At 44.3% G+C, this 17,838-nt stretch overlaps 1 protein-coding gene across 7 annotated transcripts in view; it reads left to right on the top strand.

Annotated features, from left to right (window-relative positions):
* Window positions 1-17,838, top strand: part of DNM2 (dynamin 2) — a 108,882-nt gene that overhangs the window by 41,522 nt on the left and 49,522 nt on the right. For 4 of the 7 annotated variants that reach the window (XM_053291797.1, XM_053291795.1, XM_053291800.1 and 1 more), the window contains exons 6-11: window positions 3,092-3,252; window positions 4,652-4,794; window positions 6,267-6,402; window positions 10,752-10,819; window positions 12,570-12,708; window positions 17,280-17,366. In XM_053291797.1, coding sequence (XP_053147772.1) covers window positions 3,092-3,252; window positions 4,652-4,794; window positions 6,267-6,402; window positions 10,752-10,819; window positions 12,570-12,708; window positions 17,280-17,366 — 734 coding nt within the window. Of the gene's footprint in view, window positions 1-3,091; window positions 3,253-4,651; window positions 4,795-6,266; window positions 6,403-10,751; window positions 10,820-12,569; window positions 12,709-16,349; window positions 16,489-17,279; window positions 17,367-17,838 lie in introns of all 7 variants that reach the window. The other 3 variants (XM_053291796.1, XM_053291801.1, XM_053291799.1) reach the window with 1 other exon arrangement.

Here is a 17,838-nt window from a genome sequence, read left to right as displayed (position 1 = left end):
TCCCACCTATTGTACATTGTGTATTTTAATACACTCCTTATTGGATTGTATCCAGTGGGTGTTGGAGCAAGTGAAAGTAGCCATTCTTGAAGAATCTCCTCCCTGCTCCTCCCTTTATCATCCCTGAACAAATTTGCACAATATGTTTGACATGAAGCTATCAAACCTTTCATCTTTGGTACTAAGCTATAGTTTATTTATTTATTTTATTTATTTATTTAGTGCATTTTTATACGGCCCTAACCTAATGTCTCAGGGCGGTTCACAACAAATAAAAACAAAACATTAAAATCAATTAAATATTAAAAACAGCTTAAAACAACTCAATAAATAATCCAAAATTAAAAAAGTTACAAAGTTAAAAAGCTAAAAGGCCTGGTTAAAAAGATAAGTCTTTAGACACTTTTTAAAAGCTGCTAGAGATGGGGAGACTCTTGTTCCCATGGGAAGCATGTTCCAAAGTCTCGGGGCAGCAACAGAGGAGGCCCGTCCCAGGGTGGCCACCAGACGACATGAAGGTAGCCACAGACGAGCCTCCCCTGATGTACGCAGTGGACGATGGGGATCATGCAGAAGAAGATGCTCTCTTAAATACCGTGGGCCTAAGCGGTTTAGGGCTTTATAGGTTATAATCAGCACTTTGTATTTTGCCCGGAAACTTATTGGCAGCCAGTGCAACTCCTGTAATATAGGAGTAATATGGTCTCTTCGAGATGACCCGGAGACCAACCTGGCTGCCACATTTTGTACTAATTGCAGTTTCTGGACTATGTACAAAGGCAGCCCCACAAGTGCGCATTGCAGTAATCAAGTCTGGAGGTTACCAACAAGTGCACTACTGTTTTGAGATCATGAACCTCAAGAAATGGACGCAGCTGATGTATCAACCGAAACTGATAGAAAGCGCTTCTGGCCACTGCCTCAACCTGGGGAACCAGGGAAAGATATGGATCCAGAAGCACTCCCAAACTGCATACTTGTTCCTTCTGAGGAAGTGTGACCCCATCTAGAACAGGTAGATCAATATCGGTTCCCGAGTGACGACCCCGCACAATAAGTACCTCCATCTTGTCTGCATTCAGTCTGTTTGTTATCCCTCATCCAGCCCATTACTGCTTCTAAGCAGGCATTCAGGGAGGATATGCCTTCTCCTGATGATGTTGACAAGGAGAAATAGATTTGGGTGTCATCAGCATACTGATTACACCCAGCACCAAATCTCCGGATGATCTCTCCCAACGGTTTCATGTAGATATTAAAAAGCATTGGAGACAGTATGGAGCCCTGAGGCACCCCATATAAAAGCTCAGATTTTGAAGAGCAACAGTCTCCAAGCGACACCATCTGGGATCTTCCAGAAAGGTAGGAACGGAACCACTGCAAAGCAGTGCCTCCCACCCCCAACTCCCTCAGACGTTCCAGAAGGATACTATGGTCTATAGTAACGAAAGCCGCTGAGAGATCCAAAAGGACCAACAGAGTCACACTTTCTCTGTCCATTCCCGATTGGAGATCATCCATCAGGCCGACCAAGGCAGTCTCCACCCCATAGCCCGCCCGAAAACCAGTTTGAAATGCGTCTAGATAGTCAGTTTCCTCCAAGACCGCCTGGACCTGAGAGGCTACCACCCTCTCAATCACCTTGCCCAACCATGGGAGGTTGGAGACAGGCCTGTAGTTACTAAACTCCGAGGGGTCCAAGGCAGGCTTCTTAAGAATAGGTCTAATAATTGCCTCCTTTAAACAAGGAGGCATCCTGCCCTCTCTCAGAGAGGTATTTATAATTGCCATCAGGCTCTCCACAACAGTCTCCTTGCCAGATTACAGTATAAGCCACGTTGGGCAAGGGTCAAGCAGACAGGTGGTAGGACGCACCGTTCTGAGCAGCTTGTCCACATTCTCAGGAGTCACAAACTGAAATTGATCCAGCCTAACCACACAAGAGGAGTTGCTGCAGTGCATCTGACACTGCGATAACTGGACTCTAAATCTAAATCTAGATAGACCCGAATACGAGAGACTTTGTCCACAAAAAACTCATTAAAAGTGTCACAGCAGGCAACTGATGGTTCCAAATTCGAATTCAGGGGAGCAGGGGGCCCTACTAGCCCCCTCACAACCCTGAATAGCTCCGCTGGACTAGAGCCTGCGGAAGCAATACGGGCAGAAAAGAGACACTTCTTTGCTGCACGTATAGCCAGAGCATAGATCTTTAAATGTGCTCTGTGTCGCAATCTGTTGGATTTGAGTTGAGTCTTCCTCCACTTGCGCTCTGGTTAGTCGCCTACCTAACCGGATCGTCGGCAGGGCCAACATTAAATCCTTTCAAGGATTTGGAAGTTGGAGCTATAGAACTCCAACTCTAACTCAGAAAACTGACTTTGAAACTACCAAATTGCAGAATAGAAGAATGTTCCTAGTTGGAGGTCAAGTTTGCTTAGCAGGCTCTGGACACCAAGTTTATGATCTGCTTGTATATCCTGATGAATTACTAAGTTTGAATTGCTTTTAACTTGGGCTTGGGCTTCAGCTTGGACTTGAGAGACTTCTAAATATAGAACTAGATTTGGAAATGATTTATTCCACCAGCACATTTAAATTTCTGGCATAGGTGTGATCTTTGCTTACCTTTTCAATCAATGTACCTGCCATCCTGCTCAAAAATCATCATTCTACATTTTTAATAAACTATGCAAAAACAGGCACATTCTCATGTTTTAATGTTGGTAGTGCCTTTTGACTTCCTAGCACTTCTGAATTCCAGTGCTTTCGTGAACTAAGGAAGAAAAGTTGAGGCATCAGGGTAAGGCCAGGACTGAAAGAAAAAAAGTATGTTGCGTGAATAATTCCTGTCTTCTGCTTCTTTCCTGTCTTCTGCTTGTGGAAAAAGCTACCCCGCCATCCCCATATGTATTCATGCATTTCCAAGCAGAGCAAGAGTGATAGAATATTCCCATTTTAAGTGTGGGTTGTCAGGGTTCTGTTGCTTTCTGCAGTTGCTGCTTATGACCCTACCCTGTCTTCAGAATTTCCTATAGCCCAGTGCAAAAGTTTAAGGTAGAAACTAACATTTGGAGCTGTCCATTTATAGGCTACATTGGAGTTGTGAACCGGAGCCAGAAGGATATTGATGGTAAGAAGGACATCCGAGCAGCGCTGGCAGCTGAACGCAAGTTCTTCCTTTCCCACCCTGCTTACAGACACATGGCAGACCGCATGGGAACTCCCCACTTGCAGAAGGTCCTCAACCAGGTAGGCTGTTCTGGAGACAACCTGACTCTCTTTAATTAGCTTGTCTTTGACAAGAAGAGGCCTCACCCCAGCCATATATTGTGGTGGTACTGCATCATGAGAGAAAGTGGCTTTCACCCCTCAGATCAGTCAGTCTGTTTATTAAGCCCTCTTCAAACAAAACAGAACAGTGATATTGTGTATAATATTTCAAATAAACTAATTAAAAGAACATACACAACTAAACATACAAGATGCAGAAGAACTGAATATGCCAAGAGATCCGGAATAATTACATCAGATCGTTTATAATTTTGGCTCATATTCTCATAGCTTAACCCCAAAAAGCAGTCCATCTCAGTTTGGATAAAACAATTATATTGTCCCTCAATTTAGAGCTGAGTCAAACATGTCACCCAGGCTTTTAACTGATACTGTTTTGATTGTTTTTAATGTTGTTGTTTTTTAACAAAATTTTAATTGTTGTTTTAAATTTCTTGTTTTTGTTTTTAATTAAGGTTTTAATGTTGTTTTTATCTTGTTGTAAACTGCCCAAAGATGTACGTTTTGGGAGGTATAAAAATATATTAAATAAATAAATAAAAGTGGGGAAGGCAGAGGTAGGAGTGTTCTTATTTCTCCTTCAGGAATACTTGGCTAAGTACCTGGCCTGCTGCTTAAATGAGATAAGTATGCAGTAGTGCTTATATCTTCTAATATACAGCTTTTCAGTGGATTTGTTCTGAGCCCTTGGGCTGTTGAACATATTTGTCCTTGTGAAACTGGGCAAATCTTTCTGCAACAGGAATACCTTTGTTAGATCCCTAGGCCAGTACAGGCACTCCCTGATTTATAAACACCTGAGCCGTACTTTCATACAAAGCTCCATAACCTATTAAATTAATAAAGTCCCCAACTTACAAATGCCAATTTACACATACAAATAAGTCATCCCCCATAGGAACTATATGTGTTCCGAGTTATAAATAAAATAAATAAACATCCAACTTACAAATTTTTAGAACACAACCTGTTTGTAAGTTGGGGACTCCCTGTACTTGCTTTGGAAGAGATGACTGTGATAGAAGCACCAAAGACTTCCCACTTGCCCTCATTGTTGATGGGGATGCACAAATTGTACTGATGCTAGGGAGTAGGGTATGCTGCTAGAGCTAGGGCAGTCAGTGCCAGGGCTGCAAAGACCTTTGAGTGCTGTGTACATACCCTGGACAATACCTTGATAACACAGCCTATTTCAGCCTTCTAAGGCAAGGTGAGGGGATTCATCACACCACTTGAGACCCCAAAGTTGTAGTCCTTAAATATTTTCTGGGGATCTGGCTTCTCCTTTGTAGTAAGCAACACTGCTGCTGGTGATGTTGATGTAAGATTATTCTTGCTGGTTTTCTCTTCTCCATAGCAATTGACAAACCATATTCGGGAGACTCTGCCATCACTACGAAGCAAACTCCAGAGCCAGCTGCTGTCCCTAGAGAAAGAGGTGGAGGAATATAAGAACTTCCGCCCTGATGACCCTACAAGAAAAACCAAAGCTTTGCTGCAGTAGGTCAAACCCACAGTGAGCTCTGTCTCTTGCTTGGGCAACTTGCTTTCTATATTATGTTTTCTGGGATTATTATTATTATTATTATTATTATTACATTTATATCCCACTCTTCCTCCAAGGAGCCCAGAGCGGTGTACTACATACTTGAGTTTCTCCTCACAACAACCCTGTGAAGTAGGTTAGGCTGAGAGAGAAGTGACTGGCCCAGAGTCACCCAGCTAGTATCATGGCTGAATGAGGATTTGAACTCGGGTCTCCCTGGTCCTAGTCCAGCACTCTAACCACTACACCACGCTGGCTTGTGTTCTCTTAGGAGGCATGAAAATGTAATGTTGGTTTTGGAGGGAGGTCACTGGTGTCATGGCAAGCATTCAGAAGTGGTTCCTCTGTTTTTAACTTATACAGCACCATTAATGTGAATGGAGTTTTACAGAGTTCCATAAGCAAAAAAAGACAGGTCCCTGTCCTTGAAGAGCTTGTAACTGAAATATCAACTAAGGACAAAACAGAGGGAAGGGATAGCAAGGTTGTGAGCTGATGCAGTTAAATATACTTAGGCTTAGTTGCACTTGGGGGTGAGTACTAAGATGTTATGCCAGTGGTTTTATGGAAAAGGTGGATTTTAAGGAGGTGGACACAAGTGTGAACTTGAAAGGACCCTTTTCAAAGGCGTCCAACAATAGAGAAAGGAAATTTGGCCTCAGTCTTGCTATCTTAAAAGCAAAGTTATCTCTTGCAACTTTTGGATTATAATTGGGATTTTGTGTTTGTGTGTGTGCTTGGGATCATAAGTATAGCATCTAATGTCAAATTCAGATCTTTAGAATCTTTCTGTTAAAAGATGGTGTTTTGGTGGCCAGGTTAAGCTAGCGAAGGTTTGAGCATTTGGACATCTCATGTTGTTATAAAAGAATTTATATTGAAATCTCTTGTTACCCACCCTAATTAAAGTTTCTGAGCTGTCTAGCAGAAAACTTTGCGATGTTAAGGTGATAAATAAAGATCATCCTTGGCAGACTACTTCACTTGCTGGATTTTTAAAAAAAGCTTCCTAGAAAAGAGTTACTGTATTTACCTGAATCCAAGTTTCCCCCCAAGTTATTTGATGTTAGAAATTGAGGAGTCCTCTTCAATTCAGGATCCTCTTACTTTTGGGTAAATAGTATAAACCTCAGTAGCCTTTGGCTGGGGATTATGGGTATTGAAGTCCAGTAACATCTGGGGATCCAACATTGAGAATCCCTGGTATAAACTATATTTAACCCATATTTTTAAAGGAGGTTCTTAAACTCAGAGTCGTCTTCTATTCAGGTAAATACAGGTAAGCTTTCATACACACGCCAACAAGTCTATCCACTAAAAGTTTTCCCTTTGAACATGTGTTTCTGATGGGCGGGACATGGCACTGATTCAGCTGGTCTTGGCATGGTAAAAATCCTGTTGTGGGTCCCTCTTTTTCTTTCTGCAGGATGGTCCAACAGTTTGCAGTAGACTTTGAGAAGCGGATTGAAGGTTCTGGAGACCAGGTAGACACACTAGAATTATCCGGTGGAGCCCGAATCAACCGCATTTTCCACGAGAGGTTTCCCTTTGAGTTAGTCAAGGTAAAATGGTGGGATTTTCTTTCCAGCTGTGGGCTTGACTTTCAGGTGTGTTCTGCCAGGTCACAGCTGTGGTCTCATGTATTGTGGGCCTATGCCTTTTCAAGAAATTGATCTCAAAGTTTGTCATAACAATGTAAATGTTAAGGGGATCAAATGATAAAAAATTTCCCCAAGCCATGCCTCTCTCCTGTCCCACTTGGGAGTAAACAGTGCCATTTCAGCAATGTCATGCTGCTTCTGATACTTTCTTAGTACCAGAGTACTGCATAACTCTCTGATTTGTGTAGATTGGCAGAGCAATTTGGCCCTCTACTTCCTGGTCTAGTATGAGGTCAAACGGAGAGGAGAAGTTTGTGCTGCGAAGCCTGGTGGCTGTCAGGGCCTGGTGTATCCTACACGCTGCCACATGGAACTTCAACATTATACATGAGGGTCGGATCTTCATCTGAAAGCAGCAGCATGGTATAGGAGTGGATCTAACATCCAGGGTACTTAATTAGTAGTGAGAGAATGAGCTTTGCGTGGCTGTCTCTATAGAAGGGCAGTAAAGGAGAATATGCTCTGTGGTTTTGACCTGCCTAGTGTCGCAGGGACATAGCCTCTCCGCAATCGGAATCCTTTTATATCTGCCTTCTAAAACAGCAGAGGGAAGGGCTTGACATCAGGCAAGGGAGAAGGCCTTCCTGTGTTTTGGAACTTCAAACTGTGCTAGGTAAGCAGCAGGGGAGGCAGAGTATCTAAGACTTTCTGAGGAAAGAAAGTTTGGGGCCATGCCTAGATCATTTTGGCATTTTATATCCATTATCCTCTGTTCAATAACTGTTTTTGCCTGGTCATAGCCCATAGCAAGTAGAAAAGACGGGGAGAAGCCCAAGAACGACATTTTAGACCAAATGGCACGTTTTCAGGAGTATTGAAATTTGTCCTGCAGGTTCAGTGGGTCCAGGCCCCAGGGTTGAGAGATAATTTAAGCCAGAGACTAAGGATGGCAATTCACACTCTGGCCTCCACCTTTATCATGCCCGTTTCTAGCTGCAGGGTGACATTAGAGACACAACGTGGCACTTGGAGGGCCGCTCTTAGAAATCTGGACTACACACCTTCCAATCTCCAAAGGCCTCAAAAAGGCGTGGAGACAAAATGGCGGATGCCTCAGGGCACGCCAAAAAGAAGAGCGAAACTTCAACATCGAAGTTGACTCCTTCTCCTGCCTCAGTGCAGGATGTAGTCTTCGTGTTGGTGTCCAGACCACCAACACCGACTTTGTCGAGACTGAGTACAACTCCAACTAAACAGACAACTATGATGCCGACTTGTACGTCGATGGATCAACATTGACAAGTTCTGAGCAAGCTCAACCATCGATATCAGCCGAATGGCCCTCGACATCAACACAGGGCCAAGCATCAATGTTGAGAGAGTGTACAAAAACGGCGTCGAAGTCGACACTTCCGGCATCAAAACCTTCGACACCGAGGCCACAAAACCAGCCTTTTCTAAAAGGGTCGGTGTTGAGAGCACTCTCATTATCCCCAGCAGCAATGCTTATAAGATTGCATTTAACACCGAGAGAAAAGGAGTTAATCTCAACTTTAAATACTCCAGTTATTTTAACAACAGTTACTCTTCGTTACCGAGCACCAGTGACTTTCAAAATCGAGGAAGAGGGCTCTCCAGGAGTTGAAGAGGCGAGTTCACTAGACCCAAATACAGCACAATCTCTCCTGACTATGCTGGACTCTAATACAACTACTCCGTCTATTTTCAAGGGTTTCCCCCAATCAGATGAAGGGGAGACACATCCGCTACCCTAAGAAAGCACATCTACATGTCCTAGTAAACAGGTGCCCCTCACTCTAACTGTGGCACAATTGACTACTACATCTCCATGGCACACGTGGGTTCTCCCATGCTGTAGCTCCAACAAGACAGGTGATTACCCTTTGCCAAACCTCTCCAAGATTGACTTATAATTATGAAGATGACAGATCTTGGCAGTCAGGAGGATTTGATGGAAGTATTCCTCTGGCAAGTTCTTACTTACAATCTATACTTACTTTAGCGGGAGGAGATGCTCCTCGTACATTGCCAACTAAGCTGGTGAGGACAATAGCTGCAGCAACACAAACACAATAGCTCCATCCCCACCAAAGCCAATGCTACTTACCAAACAAACCCAACTAAACATAAGCAAGTGATATCAGCAGCCATCCAGACAGACCCCTGGGAGACTGCTTTGCCTATACCTACCACCTCTCCGGTTAAAGTCCCTCTTCCACATTCCTCTCCGGTACCATCGGGAAAGAGTCATCGTGGATCTTCAGATTTTGAATCTGATACTGAATCTATTGACCCAGACCCTTCACGTGATGTGGCAATACCTTCTCATGTGTCCCCCACAGAGGAAATGAAGGCGTATTGTGTTCGACTTAAAGAAATGGCTTCTGCATTGGGTCTAGATCTGAAGTCAGAGCTTGGCACAATTGATGACCCGGTCTATAACTTCATGGCAAAATCCTTATCGATGCAACCTGTGGCCTTGCCACTCTTACCAGTTATTTCTAAAGCTGCGCAATATGCATGGGAAGTTCGACATACTTCCACTCCAAAAGACTGGAAGGCCTCTACAGAGTGCAGGAACAGGAAAATACTTACCTGTTAAACATCCCGTGCCTGACTTCCTTGTGATAGACTGTGCCATGTACTCAGGATCAGGTAGATGTCACACAACACCTGTGGACAAAGAAGGGGAAAAATTAGACATATTAGGAAGAAAAATTTATTCAACAGCATGCCCTTCAGTAAAAATAACCAATTATTCAGCCTGCATGGCAAAATACAATTATTGTCTATGGGACATTTTGGGTAAGGATTTGGATATACTTTCACTTGAGGAATTGAAGGCCCACTTTAAAAAGACAATTGCAAAAATCAGCAGACTTAACATGTCAGCAGCTAAGCACCGCAAAACACCTAGCGGAATCAGTCCAGAGCAATGAGTGCATCCATTGAGTGCATCTGCCTCACTGATGAGGCCATTGCAGTGGCAGAATAACTCACGGCCAATGGACTTGGTGGCAGAAGCAATTCCATATAAAGGTCCTAAAACTTTTAGCAGTTTTCCAGGTCATGAAAGCTTTTCTTCCAATGTTCAGAGGGAGAGTAGTACAGCTGCAGTTGGACAACACTACAGTGATTGCCTATCTGAACAGACAAGGAGGGATGGTGTCCAGATCTTTGTGTGCGTTGGGCATACATATTTGGCACTGGTGCATCAGAAACAGCATCATCCCTTTAGCTATACACATAAAGGGGGTGGAGAATGTCCTAGCAGACGATCTGAGTCACTCATTCACCAGGGACAAGTGGCACGAGTGGGAATTGAACAACAAATATCTGCTACCAATATTCAGAGCTTGGGGCTTCCCCAAAATAGACTTGTTTGCAGCAGCACTCAATGCCAAGTGCAGAAAATACTACTCAAGAGTGGGCCACAACCTGCAATCTTTAGGAGATGCTTTCCAGATGGACTGGAACAAGTGGCTCATTTATCTGGCATATCTTTCCGGGACATTTGTAGGGCTGCAACCTGGTCCTTGGAACAGCCCTTCGTAAAGCATTATGTCATTAACTTGCACTCTGCAGCGGAGACAAATTTTGGGAGAGGTGTTCTCTAAAGGGTGTTATGGTGACACTACTGCTCCCTCCCCCTAAAGGAGCTAACTAAACACCCATTCTAATGGATTCAGTGGATCACGCCCCAGATAAACAGGTTGCTCATCTGTAACTGATGACCTGGTAGTGATCCGTTGACATCCCTTAGACCTTCCCGATCCTCCCTGCTGCAGTAGTTCTCAGGTATTCCACATAGAACTCACCTATTGCTCCAAAGATGTTTGACTGTTCCGGTGGTCTCCAAGGAACTTTAAGGCTTCCTCCTGTCTTAAATAGCCACCTGGTCACGTGGGGTGGGGTGCAAGCACTGAGAGGAGCTGTGATACTCCACACTGACAGGCTTCAGCACAGGCGCAGAACCCATTCTAATGGATGTCAGTGGATCACTACCAGATCATCAGTAAAAGGCTGTTTTTCTCACTAAGATGGTTGGCTTTTGCTGCTTTACTAAAGTGCAAGCCTCTGTTGGAGCAGTCTGAACAAGGAAGTAGTTCAGAAAGGAGTCCGCTCTTTATTTTATGTATGCACTTATTTAGTAAATTTTATAAGACACCTTTCAGTGTCTTATAAAACTTATAAAACCATAAAATGGACTTTTAATATTTTTGTATGTTGTGAAGGTGTCCAGCAGTTGGATATCCACTTTCTTTAGTCTTTTGGTTCTTTGTCTTTAGATGGAATTTGATGAGAAGGATTTGAGACGAGAAATCAGCTACGCAATCAAAAACATCCATGGTGTAAGGCAAGTATTGGACGAGTGGCTGATTTTACCCACTATTTCACTGATGAAACTTATGAGATGGTGCCTGCCAGTGGCACCCAAAGCAGGCTGACAATCAGTCTGGGCAACCCCTGCTGCTGGTAGCACCTCCCATTCTAGGAGGTCAAAATGGAAAATGTCAGTGAGTTGATGAATGATTATCAAGTGGTGCTTTACAGAGCTAAAGGGAAGGTCCTCATCTCTCTTCCTTGGAAGAATCTGAGGAAGAGTAGAGGGAACTGAAAGTCTTAGGGCTGTATGTTTGTTTGCAGGTACTTCTAGTACAGCTCTGCCACACAAGGGAGGACTTCTGACTGGTGCCTTTCTTTTTCTCCTCTTTCCCACCCCACCCTTTCTCAGCTCTTTATTTTGTTTGCCCTGGAAGCAAAGAAGCAGCCGGGAGAGTGTTGTGAGAAGCTATCTTGGGCTTTTCCAATGTGTAGTTAAACTTTGACTCTACCTGGGATAAGGTGTTTATGCTTGTATAAATGGGCCAGTAGTAGGAAGTTTTGCAGTATTGTTGCAGGAGGAAGAAGTTTTCCTTTCTAGTTCATCCATGCACAGTGGGGGACAATAGCAAGCAAGATCCATGGCTCCCAGAGGGATTAATGTGTCTCTTCCTCTTTCCCATCCACATGTCCCAGGAAAAGTATCTTTCTTCTGCCCAACTCTTCTTCCCACCCTTTTCATGAGAGTGCCCTCCATTTCCTAGTCAGCACACCTATCAATTATATATTTTGAAGGATATGTTTGTGCAAAATAAAGTCCTACTTTCCAATGATCTACAGATGCCAAATTTTGCATTTCACAATCCTGCCACTGAAATTAGTGGAGTGCACTACTTTTTACACTTGGAATGTCCTTGAGGAAAGGTTTAAATACATTCTTTTGAATTTTTAAAAATTCTGAATATTTTTGCGTGCATCATATTTTAACGGCTGCTAGTCAGAGGGCTATAGGCCGCCTCTAGCCTCAAAGGCAGGATGCCTCTGAGTACCAGTTGCAGGGGAGTAACAGCAGAAGAGAGGGCATGCCCTCAACTCCTGCCTGTAGGCTTCCAGTGGCATCTGGTGGGCCACTGTGCGAAACAGGATGCTGGAATAGATGGACCTTGGGCCTGATCCAGCAGGGCTGTTCTTGTATTCTTATGTTCTAACTGTTGTTCTCAAGAGATTTTAACACTCAGATCAGTAATTCCAAAATGACATCATGCCCAAGAAAAAACAGAGGATTCTCAGACTCATATTTACCATATATGTCCATTATTCAATAAAATGTTTGTTGAAATTTTACAAATTTCAAACTGCGTTTACTTCCCTTTTGCAAGCACATTAATTAAAAAAAATTCTATTACATATTATTAATTTCTTGAACTGTCCTAGAAGTGTAATCTACACAGAATTTACTTTTGTCTGGTCAACGACAGGCCCCACCTACTAGTAAAGGTTTAATTTGTCTTCCTGTAGCAGAGATTAGTGTTCTTCACACCTCTCCCAACCACCGCTTCATTTTGTGATGCCCTCATTCCATCCCTTGGGCTGCATTGTTTAAGTGAGCCTTGTTATTGGTGGGAGTGGGGGACTTGCTGCTGTGGAAGGGCCATCAGTGGTGGGAGGGAATTGTTTTCTAGAATGTTGCCAGCCTTTAAACCTGTTTTCTTCTTCCCCCACCCTTGTTTTTCTTCTCTGCCATGCCTGTTCCCTCCCTTCCTCCTTTATGTGGATGACTGTAGGACGGGGCTGTTCACACCAGACATGGCATTTGAGGCCATTGTGAAAAAGCAGGTGGTGAAGCTGAAAGAGCCTTGTCTGAAGTGTGTCGACCTGGTTATTCAGGAATTAATCAATACAGTTAGACAGTGTACCAGTAAGGTATTGAACGAACTGGAGGCAGCCTAGCCCTTGCTGAGTGGGTTGGGAAAATCTGCCAAGACTATGATGTTTTGGTCTGCCCACCTTGCCTAGTGCATCCTCCAGAAAGAGCTGCAGTATCTTCTAAACTGCTTGGTTGGTGTTGAGATGGGAACTTGAGTGAGTTTTTCCAGGGGGCTTGTTCAGTTTCATATTCTCCTTAAGAGAGGATAAAATGTGGCACAGTGTGATGCAGACTGAGGTCTTAGTATTGGGTCCCACTTCAGGCAGGAGTGGTCTGTGCCTTAATGCTTCTATTTGGAGATAATGAAAGCAGAAGCTCTCGTGAGCCCTCTGGAGGTTGCCCAGGCCAGCAGGCAGATTCTTCTTGGATTCTGACCCTTCTCTAAGCGCACGGCTTCTTGATCTGCCATTTAAACCGCTCCTTCAAGTTATTTGCAAAGCTATGGCCAATAGAAGACAAAGCTACTGCTTTGGCAAATTAAATTCAAATGTATTTGAACCATTTCCATTCTGAAGGCTCCACCTATTGGAAATTTATAGCACACTTTTCCAGTATGGTTATCCTGCTTAAATGGGTTACTTCCTATTTGAAAACTGATGCCAAGGGCTTCTTCCTGCTTAACTTGCTGGAATCAATGGCAGGGTGTATAAATGGATGCCACAGAATCATATTGCCTGATTGTGTGCCGCCTTCACAAGAATTTTGATTGTTAGCATAGAAATGAAAACGTACCCCTTGAGCGGTTTACATTGCTTGCTTGTTGCAGTGGTGTCTGCTGTAGGATTCTGGGTCTTTTTCCTGACAGGAATCGTGTGCTTTTGTCGTTGATGTAATGTGAAGAAGCCAGCACTTGCTCTCCAAGGTCCTTCAGGTCTCAGCTATCCTAATGCAGTAGAATCTCCTGCTGTCTTTTGCCTCCTATGGTATCTGAGCAGAAATTGAGCAACTTTCTTATACTGAGATTCCAAAGGACTTTGTCTAGGAGTCAGTCTCCAAATGTATTTCTAGTCTGAGCAGTGGTGTTTGGCTGCCACTTCAGTTACTTACTTTGAGTCCAGTGTTCCCTCTAAGAAGTGTGCGCTGTCGCAAGCTTCTTTATGTCTGCTCAGTTAATTTTAGATCCTGCTCGGGTTGAATCAGGAAGGTCCCACTCTGAATGCATGTGTGCGCACACTGCCTTGATATTGCCACCCAGAACAAAACTCATTTCGCACACAGATGAAAAAAAAATAGAGAACACTGTTTGAGTCTCATGAGGTAGGGGACAAGACTGTGAGGTGGCAGTACCTGTGGACACCAGTGTCAGGAAGGACTGACTGGAGATCCAGGTCTGAAGTTCTCTTGGCTAGATCGCCTGGGAAAGTGATACTCCTTGCAGTCTAAATGAACCAATGGAACTTTGTTCCTTACCCAGATATGGACAGGCTAGGTAGGCTATGCATGTTAGTGCATGTTCGTATCATGAAATGCAGATTGCCAAAACAGGCGTCATTTTCATTGAGGCCATCAGTCTGGGCTGTTCCACTTCCTACTCTAGGTGGGCCCACTTGATGATATGCTCTTCAAAACAGAAAATTCTGTGCATATTAAAAACTACCATATCGGAGAGGAAAAGTTCTAGGTGTCCCCCCCCCAAAAAAAAATTAGTTTTCTTATCAGGAGGGAATTTTTTTTCATATGGAAGAGCATTCAGTCATGAACCACCTCCCTTCCCCCACATACTATCTGCAGTGGTACAGCTGAGATAAATTGATAATCTCTTCTGAGAATCTGACCAGAATCACAGTACCAAATTCCAGCAAACTCAAAGATTCAATTGTGGTAATTTGTTGATGCATCCAGGGGTGTAAGGCCAATAACATGCTACTTAAAAACAGCCTTCACCCCCAAGTACTGTATTAGGCTTATGTAAGTTGGTTAAGTCAGGAGAGGATGTCAGAAATCTTGACCCTCACCATGAGACGGCTGCAGAATGTGGGGCAATTAGGAACATAGGAAGCTGCCATATCCTGAGTTAGACCATAGGTCCATCTAGCTCAGTATTGTCTACACAGAGTAGCAGAGGCTTCTCCAAGGTTGCAGGCAGGAATCTCTCTAAGCCCTATCTTGGAGATGCGAGGGAGGGAACTTGGAACCTAGATACTCTTCCCAGAGTGGCTCCATCCCGAGGGGAATATCTGACAGTGCTCACACTTCTAGTCTCCCATTCATATGCAACCAGGGCGAACCCTGCTTAACTAAGGGGACAAGTCATGCTTACTACCACAAGACCAGCTCTCCTGCCCCTGGTAGTGCAGTGGTGGTAGCAGCTCTTTAATTGCCAACCAAGCCCTGGCATGGGGGCACCTGAACAGAATTTCAGGAGTATCTGGGGGCAGGTGGGGAGTGACGCAGGGCAGCCTAGGAAAGCATGCGGGGTGACTGGGAGGAAGCATGGGGTGGCTGGGTACTGTATTCCCACGTAGAAGCTCTAAGTAGGACTACAATACCCAGCCATCCTGTGCCTTCCCAGGCTGCCCTAAGTCACTCCCCACCTGCCCCTGGATGCGCCCAAGATTCTCTTCAGCTACCCTTGCACCAGTGCTGGGTTGGCAATTAAAGAGCTCCCGCCACCACCACCCTACCAGGGGCAAAATGGCCCCATATTCTGCTGCCTCCTCGTGGTGGGGGCTGGGATTTATGACATTCTCTCCCAACTTTATTGACTAGCACAGACCTAGTAAGCATATTACTCCCCCCACCCGATGTCCATTAACAGCAGCTTGCGCTATTTCAGCATGTGGTAGCCTTCAGAACAATGGTGGCCAAACTTCTTGCCAAGGCTTTCACAAGTCAAGTCCACTCCACCGTTTGCAGCAGTGCCACTCCAGTGTACACTATAGTACATATGCAGTCTTCTCTCCTGTGTTGGGAAGTAGTTTTGACTGCAATCTCATAGCTGTGCAGCACTGCAGTGGGAGGCAAGACTTGTGTTACTCTGTTGTAGTCAGGCCTTCCTGTTCCAGTCTAGGAATTCAACAAATTGCTGCTGCCTTTATCACTTGGGGCACCATCGCCATAGACTGGCTATCCGTACTCTCTAGATCAGGGATCTTCAACGTTGGGCTCCCAGATGTTATTGGATTTCAGCTCCCATAATCCCCAACCAAAGGCCACTGGGGCTTGGGATTATGGAAGTCCACTAACATCTGGGGGCCCAACGTTGAGGATCCCTGCTCTAGATCAAAGTGATAACTATGGACATGAAGAAGCAATCCACTCCCTTTCCTATAGTGGGGCAGTTTTCTCTGCCTTGGAGAGCCAGTATGAGCTAGGCTTCCATCCTCTCTGGTGAGCATCTCCTGCTGTGCACTCACTCAGAACACTTTGCAAGGAGTAACCAGTCAGGATGCAGTCCCTTTGTGGCAATGCTTGGATCTACTCTGAGCAAGCTCACCTTCAAGGGATTCTTGGAACTGAGGTAGCTTCTTGTCAACAATTTGGCAATGTAAGAAGGATCTTTCTGAGGAAGTGCTGCTCCTTTTTCCTTTGTACATCACTAACCTGTTGAATCTTTCTCCCCTCTCTGTCACTTTTTTATTTTCCTACTTTTCTTTCGGAATCTCTCCTTTCTGCTCACGCTTTCTGCATGGCACAGGACGGGGCTCTTCACGCCTGACATGGCCTTTGAAACCATAGTGAAAAAACAGATTGTAAAACTCAAAGAGCCCAGTTTGAAGTGTGTTGATCTGGTGGTCTCAGAGCTGTCCATGGTCATTAAAAAGTGTGCAGAGAAGGTAATGGGTCTTTACTCTTTCCCCCGCTTCTCCCTAACTCTTCCTAACACTTGGAATATGGCTGCTTGCAGTACCCAGTAAAAGGAAGTCTGAGTGCATTCAGCAAAAGGCAGTCTTTTGTTATACAAAGCCTGAACTGAGTATCTGACATTCTTCTAAGCACTTAAGAGGCTTCTTTGGGACCTGAGCTAGAATGCTCTATTGCCCACTTGATCCTAAGCTTGATGACTCTTCAATCTTCAGTTGGCTTTGCAGCACATCGCCTGGAAAAATTATACAGGTATCACTTGCAGCTGAACCTTTTTTTTGAAAAACAGCTGAGCCTCAGGAACATTTTCCATGATATGAGACTGCTCTTTTGAATTGCTCTGTGCCAGAAAAAGCTGTGTATGAGTATTAAGTCATGAGAAGAGCTCTGGTTCTGCTTAGATGTTCTTACAGCTGGTAAATATGTTATCAGTACTCCCACACTGACATGTGGGTAGTCCTATGCTTTTAATAAAACAGCAAGCAGCTGCTATTCTCCCTGTGGCACTAAGAAACTTGCCTTTGTCTCTGTCTTCTGCCAGATTTCATGAGGATCTTGGGCTGTTTCCCTGAAATGGGCTGTAGGGCTGTAGGGGCTCCCAGAAAAAATCATGAAGAGACATTCCTCTTGTTTGGTGCGTTGGTCCTTTCTCAGTGGCAAACCTCGGAGGCAGCCCAGTCCTTCTCTTATTTTCTCCCTCTGTCTCTGTGTGAGTGGTACTTCAGGCTGCAAAGATCTGAACTCTTTCCCCACTTGTCCTCAGCTTGGTTCCTACCCCAGGCTGCGAGAGGAGACAGAGAGAATTGTTACTACATACATTCGAGAACGGGAAGGAAGGACTAAGGACCAGGTGAGAGCAGTCTCTCTTTGCTTTTTGTGTCTACTCTTCAAAAGGAGCCTTTGGACGGGCTCATAACAGCAGAGTCAAAGCTTTAAATAATTTTAACTGAAAATCACAGCAAAGTGAACTCCTTCTTGCTCAGTTTCCTCAGACTTTCCATTGAGTTGGAATTGCTGCCAGAGCAGCATTGTAAGACAACCAATCGCTGCTTGGGTACAGTGTGCTCTCTCCTTTTCTTAAGCCACAACTTCAGTAGGTCTGCGCATGTCTTGTTGAAAAGGTCTGGTCCAGCTATGTGCATTGGCCTTTCATAGTCTCAGCATTGGCTGCAGTGGTGGTAGGAAGGCCAATTTAAAAATGTTTCTGCAAGCCTGCATGATTTCCACAAGAGTGTACTGTTTGCTTATAAGTGGCAACTAGTACTCTTGCTTTTGCTAGGTAGAAGACCAAGGGGGAAAGGCTGAAATGGGAAGTCATATAG

This window comes from Hemicordylus capensis, chromosome 2 (assembly GCF_027244095.1).
Source record: "Hemicordylus capensis ecotype Gifberg chromosome 2, rHemCap1.1.pri, whole genome shotgun sequence".
In the NCBI taxonomy this organism is placed as follows: Eukaryota; Metazoa; Chordata; class Lepidosauria; order Squamata; family Cordylidae; genus Hemicordylus; species Hemicordylus capensis.
This window is presented reverse-complemented; position numbering and strand designations above follow the sequence as displayed.